General features: G+C 44.1%; 1 protein-coding gene across 1 annotated transcript in view; it reads right to left on the minus strand.

The window, feature by feature from the left end:
* Fat2 (FAT atypical cadherin 2) overlaps window positions 1–19138 on the minus strand; it is a 69214-nt gene continuing 50076 nt past the window's right edge. Inside the window, exons 19-23 of the mRNA XM_005325479.4 lie at window positions 18502–18647; window positions 14679–15120; window positions 11688–11841; window positions 2812–3269; window positions 1–1803 (exon numbers count right to left, since the gene is read on the minus strand). Coding sequence (XP_005325536.2) covers window positions 1274–1803; window positions 2812–3269; window positions 11688–11841; window positions 14679–15120; window positions 18502–18647 — 1730 coding nt within the window. The 3' untranslated portion in view covers window positions 1–1273. The remainder of the gene's footprint in view (window positions 1804–2811; window positions 3270–11687; window positions 11842–14678; window positions 15121–18501; window positions 18648–19138) is intronic.

Genomic DNA, 19138 nt, shown 5'->3' on the forward strand with positions numbered 1-19138 from the left:
TTTTGACTTCTGTTCCAGAAACAACACACATGAAAAGGCAGTGGACCAGAGAAGAACTGGCAGGGAAGGGAGTAGCGAGGCCACCAGAGGCCTCCTTGGCTTCTGGTCCTGACCACTCCTGGCTACAGACACTCTACACATGTGTACACATGGACCGTACATGGGTGCCCACACGTGTAGAGGCGTGCCCACATTGACCCTCAGTGCATAGAGTCGAGTCAGTGCAGGTAACACTTGATTGGCAGGCATCGGAGATGGAGGGGCAAGAAAGGGCAGAGGTCCAGCCTGGACCTTCTGCTGGTCAGTTCCCTGCTTCCATCCTGCCCTGCCTATGAGTTCTGAGTTCCTTGTTGTCTAGAGGAAGACACATTCATCCTTTTGGGAACACTCATGCCAACAGCAAGGTTGAAAAGTGCCAAATAATTCTTTAAAATGAAGAACGATGTCTTTCCTGCCTTTGACCAGAAGTACCTGGGAATCTTGGGGTGAAGAACCCAGAGCTCCAGGAGGTGTGAATTCTTCAGCAGAAAAAGGTTCAGGGCTGCAGAGAATCCTGGCAGGCCCAAGATTCTTGTGGTGTTTTGAGATGGAGCAAGTTCCTCTGCATCTGAGCAACCGCAGCAGGACTTGAGGCCCAGCAACCGCTGGGGGATTGAGGCCCACATGATGTTCCTTGGGAAACCTCTTCATCCCCCGGTGCCAAGCACGCCACTTGGCAGGGCAGACCCTTGACGAATATGAAATGAATGTCTGCATGTGGGAGATTCCCAGCGGGCTCTTGTACCTGCTCACCTCTCAGCCCCTAGGAAGATACCACATGGCCCTCTGGGGTCAGATGTGCCTGGGGCTCACCTCTGTCACTGGTATAGTAGTGGCCTGTTGGCCACCAACCTGCCCAGCTACAAAATGGAGCTCTGGGCAGCCACAGGATGCATCCTGGCAGGGCCCACCCCATAGTTCAGGCCTGACTTCCTGAGACTGAAAGATGACAAGATCCATGGGACAGCCTACTTCTTGGCCATCCCTGGAGTCAGTCATTACTAGTTTTCCAGGGTAACTGCTCGGTCATCCCCTCTCCTGGGGCCCTAGTGCTGTTTCTGAAGCTCTGGCCTCAGCTTCCCTCCACCCTCAGGGACCAGCTGGGGGACCGGAAGTCTGGACTGGGTGTGGGGGCTACCCTCCCTCTCCCCAGCCACACCCCCTCCCTCCCTGTGAGACAGGAAGACGGTGCCAAGGCCGTGGCCTCCACCTGCCTCCCGCTGAGAACAGGGAGCTAGAACATGACCTCCTCACAGCTCCCATAGTCACTCTCCACCATGTCAGAGCCCTCATAGTTGGGGGGCGCCCGGGGATGGCGGCTGGTGGGAGGCGCAGCCTCCACCTCGCAGTCAGCATAGGAAGGTCCTGCCCTGCTGAGGCGCATGCTCACCCCCTTGTACCCCTCCTCTGCCAGGCAAGGCCCTCCCCCTCCCTGCCGGAATTGCGAGTGGTAGTAGCTGATGGCCGTGTACTCATTGAGACAGGGGGCAAGCAGGCACTCTCGGGGGCTGGGGGGCCTCGGGGGCATCAGATCTTCCAGGTTCTGGTTGCTGTAGCGAGGCGGGAGGGGTGCCCGCTTGTTTTCCAGCTCCAGAGGGAAGGGGAAGCCCCCATAGAGGGCGGTGGGCTCCGGCAACACAGCTGGGGTTGAGTGGTGGTGAGGCGAGGGCGGCAGAGGGCCCTGGGTCACTTCAGATCGGGGGTATTCCCAGTGTTCCTTCCGGGAGTAGGTAGGGGGCCAGACGGTGGCTCCTCCGGGGTACACTGAAAGAGAACAGAGACATGAGGTGAGTTCCAGCAGGCCCTTGAGCTACTAAAATTAGCTTAGCATGCAGTAGAAATGGCCCCAGGAGCAGGTGGGTGTGTGGTCCACCTACCCATGTTGTCCCTGACAGCTTAGGTTGATATGTGGACTCCAAAGGGGGCATGTTCAAGGCCAAAGGTTTGACCTAAAGCCAGCCCACCTTGCAAACCTCATCACTAGTCTGAGAGTCAGGGGACAAGGAAGGAATATAGATGGTCCCATGCGTCCCATCCCTACAGCTGGACTTGGCAACTATTTCCCAAGACCCACAGGAGAATTTATCCTCCTAACTGAAGGAAAGAGATACACAGTTTGGATTTGAAAGTGTGATGGCTTCTATCACAGAGTATGATGAAATGAGCCAGAAGACAAGACCAAGAGTTCTTGGTTCTAGACCCGTCTCTGTTTTCTGAAAAGTTGGATGAGTTAGAACAAGTCACTTCATCTTTATGGTATTGGGACAAACAGTGAAATATTTGCTTTTGGTACTACTGGCAAATATACCAGAAAAAATATATAAGGTGCTTTACAAATGCATCTCCTTTTGAGCCAAACAAGTTCTTCCTCGGAGCCAGCCAGCTCTGACTCGGCTGCTGTACCTCCAGATGGGACAATCAGAAACGTGGACCACTGCTTCTCTTTCTCTTAGAAAAGTAAAAATGTGCAGACATCCCCTCTTCTCTCCAGGGATTCTACACAACCTTATCCATGGCCTATGTGTTTCTGGCATGAACATCAATTGTATGGAGTCACTTGGAATTTAGAGGGTTGGATCATGGTGCGGCACTCTGAGCCAAGAGTCCCAGCATCTTATCTAGTCATCAGTGACTCTGCATACGTTCCTTCATGTCCCATCCCAAGGCACTGGATCGAATGGTGGCTAAAAATGCTTATGCCTCAATGGACTATTTAGGTCTACCACCCCATCCCATCAATCCCAGAGGTTAAGGGTCTCTAGCTATACTAACCCATCTCCTCGCCGGACCAGGTTCTCTTAATGATGGACTCATGGTCAGCGTGGGAAGGGATCACAGTTGGTGGGAGCCTGGGAGGCACACTGCAGACCACTGGCCGTTGCTTGGAGCTGGGTCCAAAAGTGACGAGTTCATTAGGAACCGAGGTCTTGCTGGGCTCTGATTGGTTCAGGTTGTTGCAGGAGCTGGTGCTCAGCGGATCAAGCTCAATGGAAGGCATGGCTTGGGTGTCAACACCAATACTCCTGGCCAGAAGGTCTGGGTCCTCCATGGCCACAGGCTTGTGGGACTTGCACCGGCGGCAGTAGAGGAGAAGCCCGACGGTGATTGTGATGATGAACAATATGGCCACCATGATGATCAGTAACTCCTGCTGTCCCCAGTCCCCTCTTTTGATCTCAGGGGTCACTAGGCAGTGCCCTTCTGAGCAACCCCTCGCCTCCATTTCACACCTGCAGAGACAGAAAAGGAGTCAGGGAGCTGAGTCATTCTACAGTCCTTTCCATGTCTCCTCTTACCAAGGTCAATGGGGTGGAAACCTTGACTCTCAAGAGCATCAGGTTCAACCACTTGCAGGTGCACACCCACGTAATTATCAAACACACAAACATCAGAATTTTCCACCCTTCCCCAGTAAAACAAGGGCCTCAGCTACATCCTTAATTGTGACCCTTTGGATCTGGGCTCTGGGCATGTCCATTATTTCCCACCAGTGAAAACTAGGGATTGAACCTTCTCTCCACCAATGAGATCAGATTTCCAAGCAAACATACTACTACAGTGGAGGTGTACAGCACACCAGGCTGTCCTCTATCTAGAATGTCAGGATCTCAGATACAAATCAGCAGCTGCCCAATAATGGTGACCAGGCATCAAGGCTACCTGCTATTCTTCATCAGGAAATCACAGGAACACAACAGGCTCCTACACAGATCAGCCACATTACATAGGGCAACTTGCTCAGAGAAAGCACTGGACACCCTGTGACCTCTTAGGTCATCTTCAGCTTGGCATTCCACGGTGAAAGGCTCCTAGGGAACTTCTATTTCCAGCCTTGTCCATTTTTTGAGGGATACTGGGAAAAGGTTCCCCCCTCCAACTTGAGTTCAAAACATCAGCCAGTGGCTGAAATTTCACCACCAACATTTTGTTCTTTGGGGCCTATTGGGTTGAGAACCCATTGGCTTCAGATAATATGGATTTATTTCTGGGCTCTCTATTCTGCTTCATTGGTCTATGTGCCTGATTTTATGCTAATATCGTGCTGTTTATTATTATGACACTGTAGTATGTCTTGAAATTAGATATATGGGGCTGCCTCTGTGTTCCTTTTGCTCAAGATAGTTTGGCTATTTGGGGTCTCTTGTGCTTCCATATGAATTTTAGTATTATTTTTTTCTGATTCTGTGAACAATGTCATTAGGATTATAATGGGGATTGCATTGGCTCTGTAGGTTGCTTGGGGCAGTATGGACATTTTAAGCACCTCTAATCTATGAACATGCGAGATTTTTTCCACCTTTTAATGCTTTCTTCAATTTATTCCTTCTCTGTTTTGTAATTTTCATTGTAGAGCTCTTTAATTTCCTTAAATTTATTTTTAAGTTATTCTTTGTGGCTACCATCAATGAGATAACTTTCATGATTTCTCTGTCAGCAAATTCATTACTGATGTATGGAAAAGCTATTAATTTTGTATGATAGTCTTTTTATCCTGTTATTTTACTGAAATTGTTGATCAGTTTTAATATTTTCTGATGAATCTTTAGGTTTTTCTATGGATAGAATCATATGCTTTGCAAACAAGGATAGTTCAACTTCCTCCTTTTCAATCTGTATGCCTCTCAATTTTTCTCTTGCCTGATGGCTTGAGCTAAAATTTCTAGTACTACGTTGTGTAAGAGAGGTGAGAGTGAACATCCTTATCTTCTTCCTTATTTTAGAGGAAATGCTTTCAATTTTTACCCATTCCATTTGATTTTGGTTATGGATGGTCATATATAGCTTCATTATGTTGAGGTACGATCCTTCTATACCTAAGTTGTTCAGGGATTTTATCATGAAAGGATGTTAAATTTCATCAAATGCTCTTTCTGCATCTATTGAAATTATCATGTGATTTTTTTTGCCTTTATTCCATTTTACATTTTGCTGTAATTTATGTATTACATTTATTGATTTGTGTATATTGAACTATCCTTGCCTTCCTGGAATAAAACCAACTTGGTCATCATGAATTATCATTTTGATGTGCTGTTGGATTCAATTTGCTAGTATTTTGTTGAGAATTTTTGCACCTGTATTCATCACAGATATTGGCCTATAGTTTGTTTTGTTGTTGTTATGTGCTTGTCAAATTTAGATAGGGTAAAACTGGCCAAATGGAATGAGTTTGGAAAGGTTCCTTCCCTTTCAATTCTATAAAACAGTCTGAGAAGCAATCATGTTGGTTCTTCTTTAGAAGTTTGGTAATCTCAGCAGGGAAGCCATCAGTTCCAGGCTTTTCTTCACTGGAGATTATTTATTCCTGATTCAATCTCATTACTTGTTAATGGTCGATTCTTATTTTTTTATACTCTCTTGGTTCAATCTAAGTAAATTATGAGTCCAAAAATATCTCCATTTATTCTACATTTTAAAATTTATTAGCTTGTGGTTTTTCAAAATAATCCCTAGTGATTCTTTGAATTTTTAGTGTAAGTTATAATGTCTACTTTGTCATCTCTAATTTTATTTATATAGTATTTTTAGAAATTTTTATTGATTCTTTTTAGTTATACATAACCATATTGATGTAATTATACAAGTATGAATATATCTTATTCGGATTTGGACCCTATTCTTGCAGATGTACATAATGGTGGATTCACTGGTCGATTCACCTATGTACATAGGAAAATTATATCAGATTAATTCCACTGTCTTTCCTTTCCCCATCCACCTTTATGCCCTTTTGTCTAATCTACTGAACTTCTATTCTCCTCCTCCCTCCTTATTGTTTCCACATATCAGTGAAAACATTTGACCTTTGTTTTTTTTGAGATTGGCTTATTTCACTTAGCATGATAGTATCCAGGTCCATCCATTTACTGGCAAATGGCATAAAGTCATTCTTCTTAATGACTGAGTAATACTCCATTGTGTATATATATATATATATATACCATTATTTCTTTATCCATTCATCGGTTGAAGGGCACCTAGGTTAGCTCCACAGCTTAGCTATTGTGAATTGTAGTGCCATAAACATTAATGTGGCTGTGTCACGTAGCATGCTGATCTCACATCCTTTGGGTATATACTGAAGAGTAGGATAGCTGGGTCAAATGGTGATTCCATTTCTAGTTTCTTGAGGAATCTCTATATGGTTCTTTTCTCTCTCTTTTTGGTCTAAAGATTTGCCAATTTTATTTGTCTTTTTAAAGAACCAATTCTTTATTTCACTTGTCCTTTGTACTATTGTTTTAGACTATTTATTTATGTTTTGATTTTTATTATTTTTCTTTCTAATTTGGGGTATAGTTCATTCTTGCTTTTCTAAGACCTTCTAAAACATCATCATGTGCTTTATTTTAATGTAAGCATTCATTGCTATGAACTTGCCCCTTAGTACTGCTTTGCTGTATCCCACAGATTTGGGTATATTGTGCATTTTCATCTGTTTCAAGGAGTTTTCCTTGTGACTTTCTCTATGTCACATTGTTTGTTATTGTTCAGTCTCCAAGTATAATTTCTAAAGTTTTCCTCATTGATTTACAGTTTCATTTCATTGTGATCAGGAAAGATATAGAATATGACTTCAATTTTCTTTTTAGTTTATTAAGACTTGTTTTATGGCCTAATATATGGTTTAGTCAAGAGAAAGTTCCATGTGCTGATGAAAAGAATGTTTTTTTCAGCTATTAGAAATATTCTCTAAGTATCCGTTAAGTCCAGGCGATCTAGATTTAGCTCAGTTGTTTCTTTGTTATTTTTTTTTCCTGGATGATCTATTTATTGGTGAGAGTGAGGTATTGAAATTCCCCACTCCTGTTTGTTGAAGCTTATCTCTTTCCTTCGGTCTAATTGTGTTTGTTTTATAAAAGTGGGTGCTCCATTATTGGGTTCATATAGATTTATAATTGTTTTGTCTTCTTGATGAATTGATTCCTTCATCATTGTACAGTGACTTTTTTGGCTCTTCTTACTGCTTTTATCTTAAAGTCTATTTTGTTAGATATAAGTGGAGCTACTCCTGGTGGTTTTCAGATTCCATTTGCTTAGAATATCATTTTTCATGCTTTTCTCACGCTTTCAGTCTATTTATGCCCTTACTGTTGAGGTGAGTTTCTTGTTGGCAGTATATTTTGGTGTCTTTTTATCCAGTCATCCAGTCTCTATCTTTTAACTGTAATATTAAGAGCATTTACACTCTGATTTAATAATGAAAGTTACAGTCTTGGTTGGGGCTGTAGCTCAATGGTAGAGCACATGCCTCACGCTTGTGAAGCTTTGGGTTTGATCCCAGCACCACATAAAAATAAATAAATAAGAAAAGTGAAGGTGAAATGAGGACACTTCAATCTTTTTTAAAAAAGGTACAATCCTGTGCCTGTCAGTGTGTAGATATTTTTTCTGCTTGTTTTGAATATTCTTTCATTCTTCTTCTCTCATTCATCTTTTTTGGTTTGATTGTTTACTATATTGATAACACTTGATTCATTCTATCTCTCATTTTTTGTATCTACTCTTCTAGGGGATTTATACTTTCATGTGCTGTTATAATGGTGGTTATCTTTTTCCACTTTGGGTGTAGAACTCCCTTAAAATCTTTCCTAAGGCCAGCCTGTTGGTCATAAATTCTCTTAGTTTTTGTTTATCTTGGAAGGTCTTTATTTATTCTTTGATTCTGAAGGATACACTTGCGGGGTATAGTAATATTGGTTGGCAATTATTTTCTTTCAGGACTTGAACTATATTATTCCATGGTCTCCTGGCCTATAGGGTTCTGCTAAGAAAGCCACTGTTAGTTCAACAGGATTGACCTCAAATAATGAATTGGCACTTTTCTCTTGTAGATCTTTTTATTTGGGGGGGGAGGGGATACTAGGGATTGAACTCAGGGGCATTCAACCACTGAGCCACATCCCCAGCCCTATTTTGTGTTTTATTTAGAGACAGGGTCTCACTGAGTTGCTTAACACCTTGCTTTTGCAGAGGCTGGCTTTGAACTCGAGATCCTCCTGTCTCAGCCTCCCTAGCCGATGGGATTACAGGCATGTGCTACCACACCCAGCTTCTCTTGCAGATCTTAAAATTCTTTTTTTGTTTTGTTTGTTTTGTTCTTTTGACAGTTGGATTGTAATATGCCATGCTGAAGATCTTTTCTGATCATGTCTGTCTGGTCCATTGTTTCTGAATGTCCATGTTTTTACCAATATTAGGGAAATTTTCCACTCTTATTGAGTAGATTTTTTTAGGTTCTTACCCTTATTTCTTCTCCTTTGGGTATGCTGCTATGTGGAAATTTGATCTTATATACTCTCTTTACCTTTATTTCTGCTGAATGTGATATTTCAAAATACCCATCTTCCAGCTCAGTGTTCTTTCCTCCACTCGATCTAGTCTGGCTGTTGAGGCTTTCAACTGTTTTTAAAATCTGACTTATAGAGAGTTTTTTATTTCAAATATTTCTGACTGGTTCTTTTTCAAAATTTCTTTGCTGAGTTTCTCATCTATATCCTGCCACAACTTCCTCATTTCATCTGTCTGGATCTCATTAAACTTTTCAAAAAAAATCATTCTTTTGGCTTCTTTATCCAGGATCTCATCCACTCTGATACCTTTGGAAGATGTTGCTAGAGAATGACGAACATTAGGAGCTCTCATATGACCTTGTTCTTCCATATTCTTGTGTTCTTTTGTTGAGATTTGCATATATGCTGAAATGGTCATCTCTACCACTTTTATGAGATGGCTTCCTTGTAAGCGGCTACCTTCTGAAAATGTGTCTTGGGTATCAGTTTGTTATGCAATGTTGACTTTGTTTCCAACTATGCTAGAAAGTGATTCCCCTACAGCTTCCTTGGTTGTGATTAGGGAGTTTGAGCACACTATGTACCTTATTGGAGTTAGACAGACCCACTGTCTCTGCAGGTCATTCAAGAGTAGGAAAACTCTAGTAGTCCAGACAGGTGTGGTATAGATAGTAATGTGGGGGGCTGGGTACAGCCTATGGGGTTACTCCTACTATGGAAGTGGTGGCCCCTATCGGGTGATGTGGAGGGCAGTTCTCGGGCACTGTTGTTACTGGTTCTGACCATTGAAGGAGTCTCTGGGAATGGCTCCGGTAGGCCCTGACAGTGGTGAGTGTCCTGAGTATTTGTCTTCTGATTAGACACTGGTGTGGGTCCTGGTGTGCTGGGGTGAGAATCATAGCAACCCTTCTGTAACAGTCACACCCAATCTATAAGGCCGCAGTGTGTGATCAAGGTACAGGGGTGATCGATGCAGAGAACCCACATGAGTGTGGAGGCAACAAAAGTTGTTATTCATCTTCACTGTTACTGTGGTCGTGCCCACCCAAGAGCAGGACCTCAGACTATCCCCGCAGCTATGCATTCCCAGTGACAGGGTGAGGGCTCTTTCCCCCCACAATTGTCTTACTTGCATTTCCTGCCATTAGTTGAATAGGAGTGGATTGTGGCTGGAGCCACCCAAGATTCCTCTCAGCTGAGGTGCATGCTGGAGAGAGGGAGAGGGGAATGTGGCCGGTGCCAGGCAAAATTTTCCTCTGGATCATCTTAGGCTGTGTGCCCCAATGGTAGGGTGATGGCCAGTGGCTCTTCTATCCTTCCCTACCCCCAAGTCTTTCACCAAGAATTAAGTGGAGTGGGTCACTTCTGGAGCTGAGTAACATTCCTCTTGGCCAAGGGGCTTGCAAGAGGGAGGGAAAGCAGCACGTGGTGGGTGTTGGGCTAAGTTGCTCTCCATAGCACCTTAGGGTGTGCCCCTTGGGGTCATGGTTACAGCTGAGCCACAGCAGGTTGCTTAAAATTGCCCCAGCATGACTCTGTGGGTGGGAGGGACCAAAGGAAACTCAGAGTTCTTTCTCTGCCACGTTAGCAACAGGCACCTGTGCATGGTGCTGGGCGCGGGGATGGTGGATGCCATGCAGGCAGTTGCCCTCAGTCCTGTCACCTACACAAAACTACCTGTGACTGGCCACACCCCCAGTGCCAGGGGAAGACTCCCTGCTGTCCCAGTTCCTGTGGATGGCACACTCGCTTCCTTCCATGTAGCAACAACTGCTCCCCACGGTCGCGTACTCAGCACATTGTGTCAGGGTCACTCCATGTGAACAGCAACCTGCTTAGCCAGTAAGTGGGATGTCTGTCGGGTCTCAGAGATGGGAACACACAAGCTCTTCTGACCCCTACAGCAGTCCAAATTCAGGCAATAGCCCCCCAATGCACATAAGAGTTCCTGGCTGCAGCACCCTGTGGAGATGAAATGAACTCCTACTCCAAATCCAGACATGGTGCAGGCAGGGCTCAGGCCTCTCATCCATTTATGGCAGGCTGTAAGGGTTGCAAAGCTTTCCGATAGCTAGGATTGCCAGAATCTGCACTGATAGAGTTTTCTGGGACTTTCTCTTTCACCTTCACCCCTAGGAGTGAAGTAGGCCACAGGTGATGGATATTTTGTTTCTCACTCTGTGGTCATTCCAGGCCTCTGGATTTTACAAGGCTTCTGTTTTTCTGCTGTTGAATTTCAGCGTTCTGGCAAGGTCACTCACCTCAGTTTGTAACTATGCACCTGTTGTTTCGGTTCTTTGTGGAGAAGCAGGTAAGTATTAGTTACCTCTCTCCAGCCATCTTGCCAGTATTCAGCTTTGTCCACCTTTGTCAGCTACTGAGAAAGGTCCCCCCACCTCACTGGAGTCCAAAACATCTCCCAGTAGAATTTCACCAGCAACAGTTTTATTTATTTATTTTTTTTTTGGTTTAAATGTTGCCTCTCCCAAGTTCCTTTTTAAAAATACAAACAGGACTTTCATGAGGTGCCATGAAGGTTCCTCCCACACATCTGATGAATAACATTCCTTATAGCCAACCAGGGCAGGGAGTAGGGCAGGAAATGATAGTTGTTGAGAAAACTCAGGCCTTCAACACATGGGATAACCTTGGGAAAGCTCTTTTTCTCTCTGGGCCTCAGTTTCCCCATCTGTTAAATGATGAGTGGACTACACCATTGGCTCTTATACAGAGGCTGATAGCAAGGGATCCCCTGGGAGCTTGCAAAGTTAGAATCAACGCCTATTCTTCAAGAGTCACTCTCAGCTGGTCTAGGTGGATCCAGGAATCCATATTTTTCCTACATCTCTCTCATGACTTCTTAAAGACTCCCAGTTTTAAGAGTTATAAGACCAAATAATTGCTCAGATCTCTTTACCTCTAGGATTCTCAGAACAATTATCCGCCCCCCCCCCCGCGGCATCCCCAGCTGCCCAGCACAGTAGAAAGCATTGTGGCTGTGCAGAGGGGCCTGAGCCTGTACCAGATGGAATCGTTTTCCTCAGGCCACTTCCTGGGAGGTCACAGTACAAAGCAAGTGCAACAATTTACTTTCAGACTTCAGCAAAGATCAGAAGTACCTCAGTACTGTTGAGAAGTATAGCTTCCTGGCCTCTAACCCTTAGTATCCTGATGCAGGTAGGTGGTCTGAGGGAAAAATATTACCATGTGAGCAAGACCTAGATGTCAGGTCTCTGGAGAACTCAGTCCCTGGACACCCACTGGCCTCTCTGGAGGTCAGAGTCTGCAGTGCATCCCTAATGGTGCCAAACTCAGAGTGAGGAGCCAGTGGTGAGTAGCCTCTCCTGTGCTTACCTGTCCCCAATGTGTGGGTGAGGGCAGTTACAGGAAGCTCCCTCAGGAGAGGAGATGCAAGTTCCACCTTCCAGGCAGGGTGTAGAAGTGCAGTTCTCCCTTCCACGTTCACAGTTCTTTCCAGAGAATGGCGGGGGACACTTGCAGATGTAGTCTGGGAGAAAAGAAAGGCAAGAGAGTGACTGACTTAGCACTTAGGGGAGACAGTGGCATGTCTCCAGACCCATGTGCTCATGCTACCGTTCAATAACCATTAGTGATGTCATTGAGTTCCCTCCTCTATGCAAAACACCACACTGGGCAGTGGTGCCCTGCTGACTAAGAACACTTGGGCCCTGCCCTCAAACTACTTACAGTCCAGGAAAGAGAGCAGACATCTAAAGAACAGCAATGAACGTCATCGTCATCATTATCATCATCATCATCATCATCATCAATTTATTCTGAACCAGTACCTTGCTCTTTTGGTTACCATAGCTCTATAGTATAATTTAAGTTCTGATATTGTGATGCCTCCTGCTTCATTTTTCTCACAAAGGATTGCTTTGGCTATTCTGGGCCTCTTATTTTTCCAAATGAATTTCAGGACTGCTTTTTTCTATTTCCATGAAGAACTTCATTGGAATTTAAATAGGAATTGCATGAAGTCTCTACAGCACTTTTGGTAGGATGGCCATTTTGACAATATTAATTCTGCCTGTACAAGAACATAGGAGATCTTCCCATCTTCTAAGGTGGTCTTCAATTTCTTTAGTGGATGCCAACACACAACAAGGGGAATCGAGAATAAAAGTTTACTAAATTAGACAAAATGGAATGAAGTGAAGGGAATAAAGACAGGAATAGAAAAGACAGTGGAATGTTCTGACGTAACTTTCCTGTGTACATACATAAATACACCACAGGGAATCCACATCACGTACCACCACAGGGCTGCGATCCTAATTAGAATCAATTGTACTCCTTATTTGTATAAATATCAAAATAGACTCCACTGTCACGTATAACTTAAAAAGAGCAAATAAAAAAATTACTCAGAATTAGTCACTGTTGTACGGATCTTTATGTGTTAACTTATTTGATCCTTAGGAGGATCCCGAAACCAATTACTAATATCATCCTCATCAGGGACAGGTACAAGGAGTGGCAGATGAGAAAAGGAGACAATAGAGAATGTAGGATTTTAGTGCAAGTCATTTGGCTAGTAAATGGCACAAATGGGATTTAAACTCAATAGGTATCTATAATATCGTGTCTCAGTAATTATCATTAGTCTTATTGAAGACAATGTTGGGAGGAGGCTGGTTTAGGGTAGGGAACCCCGGAAATATTTCAGCTGAGATCTGAAGGATGAGTAGAAATTTAGTCAGACAATAAGATGGAGGGGCACAGAGGAAGATGTTTCATGCTAAGGAGAAAAAGAGATGGCATGTTCAGGAAACCACACGGGGTGGGCAGCCCAGTGAGGAGGAGGAGAGTGTGCACTACAGGGGCCTGGAGGGAAGGTGGTCCAGAACATCATGCAATGTGAATCTTGCTCAAGGATCTGGATTTTTCCTTGACAGCATGGAGGTGGAGCACTGAACAGTTCTTGCAGGAGAGGGGCATGCTCAGATCTGCATTTTATGAAGATCACTCTGGTTCCTGCTGGAAGAGGGGATGGAGGGAGAGAAGCTGGAGAAGAACGCAGAGCTGGCTGATGCAGATAAAAAAATGAGGAGTGATAAGGGCTTGGGTTAGAGTGTTGGCAGTGGGGTGTAAAGAAGTGAAGACTCCTTGGATCTTTTGCAGGTAGAAATGGCAATATGCTTAGCAAGACAAATTAGAAAATGAGATAATTCCAAGTGTTGACTAGAGTGTGGACACACAGGAACCTGATGCATTGCTAGTGAAGTATAGGCTGCTGTGGGCCGACTGAGAGCAATTTAGTCCTATTTAGTTAGCAATCTTTTTTTTTTTCCAGGACTTGGAATTGAAATCATGGCCTTGGGCATGCTATGCAGAAGTTCTACCTATGAACTATACCCCAGGCCGTAGCCCTATTTAATCAAAATAATTATTTGCATTCTCTTGGTATGTGAATTCTCTTCTTGTGTGTGTATGCAAAAGAAATTCTTAAGCAGGTTCATAAAGAGACTTGTGAAGATTTGCTGCAGCAATTGATGGAGATGGGAGTCTGAAGCCACCCACATGTGTATCAGGGAGAATGGGAAGGGAAAATGGGAATGCATGCATACCATGGATACCATGGAGTATTGACACACAACGAAAAGCAGTGACTTGGAACTATCCAAGGCAGTGCAGATGAATCTTAAAAATATGCTGCTGAGCACAGGCATAAAAGTTACCTAGTGCTTCCATGAATTAAAATGTCAATAAATCAAGGCATTATACAAAAATTCACTCAGAAACATTAACTGTTTGCCTCTGGGGCTGGGGGAGGGGAGGGGAGTAGAGTTAAAGGGAAAGAGAAAGAGACTTTGCATGGACTATTGATGATACTGAGGTGCTCGATCAACTCGATCAACTTGCTACCTTCAAGATCCTCCTTCACACCTCCTCCACTCCACAGAAAGTAGAAAGAGTTTTTGTTAAGGAAGAAAAGAACTCCTGACTTCCCTTAGTACAGACCTAGCAGATCCTGACCCATTACTCACAGACTGGGAGGGGAACAGAGGATGTGTGGATTGAGAGGGCAGGAGTTCTCCATGGAGATCTGCACCCTGAACATGCCTTTCCCACTTGAAAGCCTTGTGACTTTGGGGAGGTTCCTTTTCCTCTCTGTGTATCCCTTAGGGCCCAGCAGTTCCCTGGGCTATAAAATGGAGCTCCCGAGCTATTTATAGCTCTCTTCTCTCCCTGCCACAAGGGGCAATGGTGGAGCAACTTGCTTTGTAAACTCTATGGTGATATGAGATTGCTAATTCAATACATCAGAGTCCTCTGAAAGAGCCTGTGGGGTAAACTTGGGGACAGTCCCTCAGCCCTTACCTGCACTGTGGGTCTGTGAGCACCTCCCACCATTGAGACATGGGTTGTGGCTGCAGTCATCACTCTGCAGGCAGCACTGGGTGACCGCCTGGCTCTCCAGCAAGCCCGCTGTCTTCTTGCCATGGGCCAGTGGGTCTACTTCCTCTCCGTTGACCACAACAGCATCCAGGCAGCCTTCAAAGCCCTGGGAGACATTTGAGGAAGAATGCGAGAGGACAAGGCCACCCAGCAAGAGGCGTCTCTCAGGCCTGACACCCTGGCACTTCTCTGGAATGACAAGGGAGGTGATGCCTGTACTGTCAACCAACAAGCGAAGGGAAGTGTCTGACTCCTCCACCAGAATGTAGTGCCACTCTTGGTCATTCACGTGATGCTGGGAGGAAAGGTTTCCATAGAAACCACCTGGACAGCGGTATTCCAGCTGGGGCACTCCATTGGCCAGCTGCAAAGAAAACCCAGAAAGCCATCAGCAAAGCCAAGAAGTCCTCGTGATTCTGTTAGTCCAATGAATGTTGTTTGGGAGAAGCAGAGTTTGGTGCTTTCCGAGTCTATTCCAGACATTGCATTTGTAGGACATAAAAGCCCTCAAAGTTTCATATTTTTCTCATCAAATATGGTATTTGTGTTAGTATCTGATGGATATTTTGATGTTTTCAAAAGAATTCAGAAATAAACATTTAAAATATTGATAATATTAATGGTTATAACTCATATACCCCAAACTTCCCTAGAATCTTTCATAATTTTTTAAATACATAGAAAGTCCTGGAAGTCCTGAACTTATAACAGAGCCACTGGCTTAGGACATTTTAATTCACTTCACTCTCAAGAAATAGACATGCTTGTGGCCAAATATTTTTCTGTGTACCTTGGGCTAGGTATACTTCTTTCTATAAAAATTTGAACATCTAACCCAGTCTTTTCTAGAAACTATCCATGTATATATATAACATCTTTCTGATTTTTGCCCTGATTGAATATGATTTATACTTTTACATAGTTTAAAAGGAAATCATATTATTATGGAAAATAGAAAATCAACATCACTTTCTAAAAGGAGTAACAAATATAAATGCATCTCAAACAACACATTGCAATTAAATCATTTCTTTCAACCATGTGGGACCATGAATCTGTTGATGGACCATCTTTTCACTGTCTCTCACCTCTGTAGTGTCCTCACTCCTCTCCTAATCCAGCTTAAATTCCACAGTCAATCATATCATCACCACTCCCTTCATATACTCTTTTTTTTTTTAATGTTTATTTTTTTAGTTTTCGGTGGACACAACATCTTTTGTTTGTATGTGGTGCTGAGGATCGAACCCGGGCCGCATGCGTGCCAGGCAAGCGCGCTACCGCTTGAGCCACATCCCCAGCCCCCCTTCATATACTCTTGACTTCTGTCTCTTCAAAGAACTCACTTGCTAAGTCCACAGCTATGGTAAACTCCGACACTCCACCTGTTCTCTACGGACAGAGAGCTCAACGTGGCTGCAGAAAAACACACTGCTTTGCCTACTGGCCCCCCTTCAGTTTCATGACCATGGGTTTCAAATGAACCTTTAATGCTGCCCAACCATTAAATCTTCCTTGGTCCATTCATTCTCCCAGACAGCTGTTTGACTTTTTATCTCAACATCCTCCTGCTGATCTTTACTTAGCTGACGACATTGCTTCCTGCAGAAGCCATCTGGTGGCACTTGCAGGAACTCTCACTACCAGTTACGTCACAGTCTACCCACTTCACTAAAACCAATCTCTCCACTGATGCACTAGATCTCAAAGAACGGGTTCTACTGACTCTTCTTTCTCTTTCCTACATCTTTGTTTTGTTCACTCTCTACTGGATCATCCCAATCAGTATTTAAACATACTGTTATTGCTCTAATCTTTAAAAAAAAAAAAAAGGTAGTCTTGGACTTGATATAATTTTCTGTCCTTGTCTCCACTTTGTAGCCCCAATCTGCCACTACACTGAAACCACTGGTGTTAGGGTATTCATTGAGATCTGTGTTGCCAAATCCAAAGAGATATCAGTTTGCATATTTCTTGGCTCTTAGCAGCATATCACCCAGCTCCTTCTTGATACATGTTCTTCGTTTGGCTTCCAGGATACAATATTCTTGGCTTCCCTCCAACATCACTGGTTGCTCATTTTCAATCTCTTTTGTTGGATCCTCCTTTTCTCCCAGACCTCTTAATGTTGTTGTGTCTCCAGGATTGATACTTGTTCTACTCTCTTTTCTCTCTATACTCCTTGGTGATCTCTGGTGATCTCCTCCATTCTCATGGCTTTCAATAGTAGAAATATGCTCAGGACTCCCAGGACTCCATCTCCAGCCCAGACCTCTCTCACAACTCTAGACTGGTTTATCCAGCCTCCAGCTCTGCTCTGAGGTCCAATAGGCACCTCAAACTCACCCATCCAAACTGAGCTCCCAATCCCCACACCACCCCCAACCTGCTCCACCCCTGTCCTTCCCCGGGTCTATTGGTAGCCACTGTATCCTTTTAGTTGCTCAGGTCAAAATGTCTCTCTGTGTTCTCTCCCATCCTTCACTCAACTCACTGGACAATGCTGTGGGCTCTACCTTCAAAGCCTTTCCAGACACATTCTTCCCAGTTCCATTCTTATCACGGGTCTCTACTGTGAATTACTATCAGAGCCTCTTACCTGAATTACTATCAGAGCCTCCTGATTGTGTCTCTCTGATTCTTTTTTCCTCTAGAGTCTATTCTCAATGCAGTAGTCAAGGTGACCCTTTTAAAAACGTCAGAGTATTGCAATTCTCGGTTTAAAACCTTCTAATAGCCTCCATTTTCCTTAGAATAAAAGCTAAAGTCCTTACAATGACATAAAAGACCTTAAAAGATACGGTTCCCATCCCACCAGATCTCAGACCTCAACTTCTAGTCCTCCCGCACCCCTGGCTCACTCCACCAGAACCATGGAGAACCCTGCACTGTGGCATGCAAAGCATCCTCCCTCTGGCTGGTTGTTCCCCTCAGATGCCCACATAGTAACTTCCCTCACCCCCTTTAAATTACTACTCAATAACCTCAATGAGACTTTCCCTAATCACCTTATCTAAAATTACAACTCCCCTCGCCTCTGACACCTCCTGTAGGACTTATTCAAACTTATTTGTGTGTATTTATTGTCAGTCTCCTGCCTGCAGAATGAAAGCTCTAATGAGTGATTTTTGTCCTATGCACTGGTGAGACCCAAGCACCAAGAACAGTACCTGTCACGCGGTATAGATGCTCAACAGATATGTGAGTTAAAAATCTAACCAGTTGCCAAAGTCAGCTTTCTCTTTGTCCAAATGGGAGATGGGCAAGTATTAAAATCAAGCAAGGCAAACTGAGCTTTCTATAGGACATTATCAGAAGGACTGAAAAACTACTTAAAGGAAATTAATTATGATTTCATGTAACTTTATGCTGAGTTTGTCATCTTGAATATTCCCAGTGGACAGCCCCTGACCCCTTGAGAAACACTCGCTTATTACTCAACAAAACTGATAACAGCATAAGATGAGGTCGTCTCACCCCCCTCTATTACCTGGGGCTCTCTTACCCCACAGAAAGAGCAGCCCACTCCTGATTGTCCTTGAACATGTACCTTCAGGCGAGATGGCTATGATGATCCTGCACAGGATGGCACTGTGTCTTTGTCCAGTAGTCACAACCATCATCCCCCCAAACTGTGCAGGGATTTCTTGGCCAGGAACTGGCTCCTGGGACATCATCATGTCACCCCCACCTTCCCAGCCTGGGATGCCCATATGAAATCACTCAGGTTGCCCATGGCTCTTACCTTCAGGGAAATTGAGGCTGTTTCATTGGCGAATAGGAGAATGGCCTGTGGCTGGAGCGTTTTCAGAGAGAAATGGATGTGCCAATTCTGAGCCATGGGGGGTCTATACTGCACATAGCTCTGACCACTGAACCTTATGGCAGTACCTGCAAAAGTAATCAGATGTGTCACCATTATTTAAAGTGATCACCATGAAGCCTTTGGACTGATTTTGTCTCATTCAATTCTTGGTGACAAACAAAGTCACCATTCACATTTCATCCATGGAGAAACTAGACCGGGGTTGGGGGTTAGTTTTCTAGGCCCACATAGCTAGACAGAGGCTATCACCCTGAACATGTTCCCCTGGGCCATAGGAATCATTGCCTTAGGTCCCAGCCTGGGGACCGGAACTGTGAGCTTTAATTATTAAGAAAACCAGGAATGTATCAGTTGAGTGAGTGGAAATCAAAATTTTATCCTGTAGCTAAGCATGGTGGCACATGCCTGTAATTCCAGCAATTGGAGAGGCTGAGGCAGGAGGATCACAAGTTCAAGACCAGTCTCAGCAACTTAGTGAGATCCTGCAGTTGTAATGATGTAACTCAGGGTTAAAGCACTCCTGGGTTCAATCCCTAGTTCAAAAAAAAATCCTACT

This window comes from Ictidomys tridecemlineatus, chromosome 1 (genome assembly GCF_052094955.1).
Source record: "Ictidomys tridecemlineatus isolate mIctTri1 chromosome 1, mIctTri1.hap1, whole genome shotgun sequence".
Taxonomy (NCBI): Eukaryota; Metazoa; Chordata; class Mammalia; order Rodentia; family Sciuridae; genus Ictidomys; species Ictidomys tridecemlineatus.